General features: G+C 60.7%; 1 protein-coding gene across 1 annotated transcript; it reads right to left on the reverse strand.

Annotated features, from left to right (window-relative positions):
- Positions 1-84: 84 nt before the first annotated feature.
- Positions 85-4,848, reverse strand: TRMT10B (tRNA methyltransferase 10B). The gene is made up of 6 exons (XM_039696359.1): positions 4,738-4,848; positions 2,374-2,526; positions 1,976-2,054; positions 1,672-1,739; positions 1,389-1,512; positions 85-746 (listed from the first exon to the last, which is right to left on the reverse strand). Exons 1-6 carry the CDS (start codon positions 4,747-4,749, stop codon positions 553-555), a joined length of 630 nt encoding a protein of 209 aa, XP_039552293.1. The 5' UTR covers positions 4,750-4,848; the 3' UTR covers positions 85-552.
- Positions 4,849-6,291: the final 1,443 nt, after the last annotated feature.

Genomic DNA, 6,291 nt, shown 5'->3' on the forward strand with positions numbered 1-6,291 from the left:
GGCCTGCAGCAGGGACACAGGTGGCACACACAGGTCCCTGACCCCGTGCCGAGGTACCACTCATCAGTAGCTGTAGGGACACAATGGGGATCTAAACCTTTTATTTTATATTAGATGCACACAACTAGCCAAAGGCTTCAACAGCTCACCGAACTTGGGTGGGTTTAAGCTGCTGGGACGCAGTGCCCCTGGGAGCTGCTCCCCACCCCTTGTTCTCCTGCAGGAGCAGCACTCTCCTGCCCCATGGCAGGGCGCTCCCCTTGCCCAAGAGCTTTGCAACCCTAACCTCACCTTACTCTGTTCCAATAAAATGAAGAACACACCCCAAAGCTCTCCTGCCCACCTCAGAACGAGCGTAGGGGCAGGAGTCACAAATAAACAGCTGCAAAGAGGCAAAACTGAATTCCTGTCAGTTTTCACTTGGTCCCAGGCCCCGCCAGGCTTTCCCTTCCTGCGGGGGGCACGGGCGATGTCCAGCACCGCATTCCTGAGGTAGAAGGTGTTGCTCCAGCGAGCCCCTCACACCGCTGGAAGGAGCTGTCTCCTGTGCAGTCACGCTGGTGCTTCCTGCCTCTGCAGCTCCTCAGCACGAAATGCAGAGCTTCCTTGGGCAGCAGCGGCGCTCAGGGCTGTGTCCCCCTGCTCCCCTGTGTCCGGCAGCACGTAGCCTTTCCCAGAGGAAACTCCAGCCCTCAGGGCTGCTGGCCAGCTCCGTGTCTCGTAGTAGGTGGACAGGACGTCAAAGACTGCCAGAGCAGAGCGGGGCTGAGTCACATGGGCTGTGACAGTGGTGCCAGCAGCGCCACACACCCACCACAATGCCACTGCCAGCTGGCCCAGGGAAGGTCCCCCACCCAACACCTGATGAGCTGCTGCTTGAGGCAGCTCACCTGGGGCACACAGGTATTTTGGAGAGGACTTTAGGGAGCTCTGGGCAAAGCAGTGGCTGTGTCAAATAGAGAGGTGCCCCCGTCACTGCCTTGGCTGACATGTGCCACCTGCCAGTGTCCCCCCGTGGTGAGCCACACCTGCTGTGCTCCCACTATCACTCCCAGGCAGGGAGCCCCCGTCCCCTGGGCACACACAGCCCCCAGCCACTTCCTCTGCCTTGTGTCATGGAGGGGCAACACAATGCTCACGTCAGGGGTAAAAACTCTGAGGAGCTGGCCTGGGTCACGAGCCCCTCTGCAGAGGTGAAGGAGCACGAGCACAGCCTCTGCTGTGACCAGCAGGGGTACAGGACACCAGGACCCCTCCCTGCCACTCTCAGCCTTGGCTGAGGCGGCACAGGTCGCAGCAGTGCCGTCCCCAGGGCAGCCCCTGCCCCCGGGTGTGCCCTGCCCCGTGCCCGGGGGGCACGGCCGGCCCGGGAGCCCTGCAGCCCTCACCCTGGTTGATGGCCAGTGTCTCGCAGTGGTAGTTCCTGGCGTTGGGGGCTCGCACCATGTACTCGCGGATGGGCAGCCGGGCAGTGTGCAGGCGCTGCTCCCGCGCCCTCCGCAGGGTCAGCTGCTGCAGGGACAGACACACGGACACGCGGCCTCGCACGGCGGCCACCAGCCAGGCCAGGGGCTCGCAGCACTGCTGCAGCCTCTCCCAGCTGGCTGCTGCGTGCAGGCACAGCCTGAGCGAGGCAGGGACAGCAGAGGGGTGTGCCTGCTCACCACGCACCTTGTGGATGCTCTCATCCACCAGCCCTCCCAGCACGTACACCTTGCTGGGGTCGATGTCCTCGAGCACTAAAGAGGGCAGGCACTGGCTCAGCAGCAGGACAGCGCTCCCCAGCACACCCCCCTCCCAAGGCCAGGTCCCACCAGCACAGATTCAGCACCAGATCTGAGCACACCCTGTGCCTCACGCAATGTGAGACAGCCCATGTGAGGAACAGCTTGCCCAAAGCATGGAATGGCCTCAGAAAGAAATGTCTAATAGCCAGCCTTTTGCCCTGGTTCTCCCTTTCCTGAGGCATACTTACCGTTCTCAGAGTCAGGAGTGAGATAAACAATGGCCTCCAAGGGAAACAGGTCCAGGTAACTCTCTGGGGTTGTGTCCATCTCAAAACACAAGGCAGAGTGAAGCAGCCCATTAGCCAGAGGGACATGTGCCAGAACAAAGCCCCCTCCCAGACACAGAGATATCCCAGGACTGCACTGCTGCTTTGGACACACAAACCACCAAAGGTCTGGTGGACCCCAGTGAGCCGGGGTTCTTCTTTCCCACCTGGACAATGTTTCTGTTCTAGGCACTGACCAACACACCCACAAACCCCATGACATTCTCCCCTCATCCAAAGGCCTCGGGGTGCTCTGAGAAGGGAGAGCAGCCCCGGTGACCGGCTGCAGACAGGAGGCAGAGCCCGGCGCTGGCCCTCACCAGGTACGCCCCGAAGCCGTCGTTCATGCGGAAGCACTGCTCGTAGATGGGCGTCCCCGCCGTGAACTCGGTCAGGCACAGCCAGAAGGGCCGCGCCGCGCGCCGGTTCGCGCCGTACAGCCGGCGGATCTGCGAGGCCAGCCGGCCACTCTCCTTGGGGACACGGCGGCACCGTGACCCCGGCCCGCGGCCGCGCTCGGTCACACGCTGGGTGCAGCCTGCCGGGACCCCGAGGAACCCCAGGACCCCGAACAGACCCGGGACCCCGAGGAACCCCTGGGAACCCCAAGCAGCCCCAGGACCCTGAACAGACCCAGGACCCCGAGCAGTCCCAGGACCCCAAAGAGATCCGGGACCCTGAGCAGCTCCAGGGATCCCTGAGCAACCCCCGGGCCCCGAACAGACCTGGGACCCCAAGGAACCCCAGGACCCAAACAGACCCGGGACCCCGAACAGACCCGGGACCCCGAGCAGTCCCAGGACCCCGAAGAGATCCGGGACCCTGAGCAGCTCCAGGGATCCCTGAGCAACCCCCGGGCCCCGAACAGACCTGGGACCCCAAGGAACCCCAGGACCCAAACAGACCCGGGACCCTGAGGAACCCCCGGGACCCCAAACAGACCCTGAGACCCTGAACAGCCCCAGGACCCCCGAGCACCCTTGGGATCCCCGAGCAATACCTGGGAGCCCTGGGACCCCAAGCAGCCGCCGAGACCCTGAGCAGCCTGTCCAGGACCCCCGAGCAACACCAGGGACCCTGAGGAGCCCCAGGACCCCAAAGAGACCCAGGACCCCCGAGCAGCCCCGGGACCCCCGTGCAATCCCCCGGGAGCCCCAAGCAGCCTGTGTGGGACCCCGAGCAGTCCCCAAGCAGCCCTCAAGACCCCAAGCAGCCCCCCCGAGGAACCCCCGGGACCCCCAAGCAGCCCTGGGACCCTGAGCAACCCCCGGGCCCCAAACAGACCCGAGACCCCGAGGAACCCCAGGACCCCGAACAGACCCTGAGACCCTGAACAGCCCCAGGACCCCCAAGCACCCCTGGGATCCCTGAGCAATACCTGGGAGCCCTGGGACCCCAAGCAGCCGCCGAGACCCTGAGCAGCCTGTCCAGGACCCCCGAGCAACACCAGGGACCCTGAGGAGCCCCAGGACCCCAAAGAGACCCAGGACCCCCGAGCAGCCCCGGGACCCCCGTGCAATCCCCCGGGAGCCCCAAGCAGCCTGTGTGGGACCCCGAGCAGTCCCCAAGCAGCCCTCAAGACCCCAAGCAGCCCCAGGACCCCTGAGCCTGTCTATGACCCCTGAGCAACACCCGGGACTCCAAGCAGCCCCCGAACAGTCCCCGAGACTCCGAGCAGCCCCTGGGACCCCCGAGACTCCCCAAACAGCCCTGAGACCCCGAGGAGCCCTGGGACCCCCGTGCAGCCCCGGGACCCCGAGACCCCAAGCAGCCCCAGGATCCTGAGCAACCCCGGGACCCCCAAGCAACACCCGGGACCTCGAACAGCCCCGGGACCCCCGAGCAGCCCCAGGACCCCCAGCAACACCCGGGACCCCTGAACAGCCCCGAGAACCCCGAGCAGCCCCAGGACCCCCGTGCAGCCTCCCGGGAGCCCCAAGCAGCCTGTCTAGAACCCCAAGCAGCCCTCAAGACCTCGAGCAGCCCTGGGAACCCAAGCAACTCCTGGGACCCCCAAGCAGCCCCTGAACAGCCTCCGAGACCCTGAACAGCCCCAGAACCCCTGAGCAGCCCCCAAGACCTCGAGCAGCCCCCAAGCAGCCCCAGGGACCGAGACTCCGAGCAGCCCCTGGGACCCCCGAGACTCCCCAAACAGCCCTGAGACCCCGAGGAGCCCTGGGACCCCCGTGCAGCCCCGAGACCCCAAGACCCCAAGCAGCCCCAGGATCCTGAGCAACCCCGGGACCCCCAAGCAACACCGGGGACCTTGAACACCCCCGGGACCCCCGTGCAGCCTCCTGGGAGCCCCAAGCAGCCTGTCTAGACCCCAAGCAGCCCTCAAGACCTCGAGCAGCCCTGGGAACCCAAGCAACTCCTGGGACCCCCAAGCAGCCCCTGAACAGCCTCCGAGACCCTGAACAGCCCCAGAACCCCTGAGCAGCCCCCAAGACCTCGAGCAGCCCCCAAGCAGCCCTAGGGACCCCAAACAGCCCCAGGAACCCCGAGCAGCCCCCAAGACCTCGAGCAGCCCCCGGGACCCCCCGAACAGCCCTGGGACCCCGAGAAGCTCTGGGACTCCCACGCAGCCCCCGGGCCCCAAAGAGCCCCGGGACCCCGAGACCCCAGGCAGCACCCAAGACCCGGAACAGCCTCAGGACCCCCGAGCAGCCCCGGGACCCCCGCACCTTCTCGCTCATGCCGCCGGCCACGCCGAGGTCCACGCAGAGCCAGGGCCCCGCCGCCCGCGCCTCCCGCAGCCGCTCCGCGGCCAGGGCAGCCGGGCCGGGGCCGCTGCCGAGGGCACCTACCCCCGCCCCGCGCGGGGATCGTCCCCGGCCGAGGGCTCGATCCGCAGCAGCCGCAGCGCCTCGGCCGCCGCCTCCTCCTCCTCCTCCTCCTCCGCCTCGCTCCCCGCCGGCCCGGGCTCCATCGCGCCGTTCGCGCGGAAGGGGCGGCCCCGGGGCGGGTCTGCCACGGGTGCCCCGCTCCGCCCCGGCAGCCCAGCGTGACCCCCCAGGGCCCTCTGGAAAGCGGCAGGCACTTGGGCTTGAAAATTTTAAAAAGTTTAATAGTAATGAAATGGATATAATAATAGTAATGTAATTAGAGTAATAAAATTTGAACATTTGAGGTTAGGACAATACAAGGCAATAAAAACAAAGTTACAGACAGTCCAGGTGCCTCTTTCTGGCCAACACAAGCCCGAAAAAGGACCCCCGTTAACAGAGGATTAACCCTTAAAAACAACAGCCTGTTGCATATTCATACACCTCACACACGATGCATAAATTCCAGTCAAACACAGGATTCTGTCTGGTCACTGCCACCTTCTTCCTCTTAATCCTGACGCCGTCTTCCTGTCTGAGCGAGGTGTCCTGTGGCTGCTATCTGCTGCGAGTCCTTTCTTAAACAAATATCTTACATAGCATAGTTTCCATTTTAACATTGTGTTATAACCTGAAATTGTATTTAATACACTTGAGTAAATAATAAATAAAATAAAAAATAATAAAGGAACAAAAAGTAATAAATAAATAATAAATAAAATTAATAAATAAAAAAGAAAAATAATAAATAAAAATTTAAAAATTAAATAAAATAAAAAATTACTACACTTAGGAAAATTAATATAGCATAACTTTCTAGCATAATACAATATTTATTGTAATACTTGCGAGAAGCCAATCATAAAATACACATTTTTCACAGTCCGGGCGTGTCCCCGCCGGGCGGCTCAGCTCCCAGTATGGTAAATGTTGTTTCATAGTTAAAAGGTAACTTGTGTAGTTAAAATAGGAGCTATGTATGTGGAATGATTTCTTTTTAGAAAGGAATGAGGTGCTCCCACTGGATGGCGGCTGCAGGACACCTGAATCTTTCAGAGAAAGAGAATTTATTGCTATTTTATCAGGAGAAACGAACTTCTTCCCGACTCTTCAGCCCTGAAGATGCTGAGGATTAAGAGGAGAGGTTGGTGATGAACAGACAGAATCCTGTGTTTGAATGGAATTTATGCATCATGTATGAGGTGTATGAAGATGCAACAGGTGATTGCTTTTAAGGGTTAATCCTCTGTTAATGGGTGTCCTTTTTTGGGTTTGTGTTGGCCAGGAAAAGGTACCCGGACGTCTGTATCTCTTTGTTTTTATTGTCTCATGTTGTCCTAATCTCAACTGTTCAAACTTTATTACTCTAGTTATATTACTATTATTATAACCATTTTATTACAATTAAACTTT

The sequence above is a fragment of the Passer montanus genome, unplaced genomic scaffold (genome assembly GCF_014805655.1).
Source record: "Passer montanus isolate IOZ18808 unplaced genomic scaffold, ASM1480565v1 scaffold97, whole genome shotgun sequence".
NCBI lineage: Eukaryota > Metazoa > Chordata > Aves > Passeriformes > Passeridae > Passer > Passer montanus.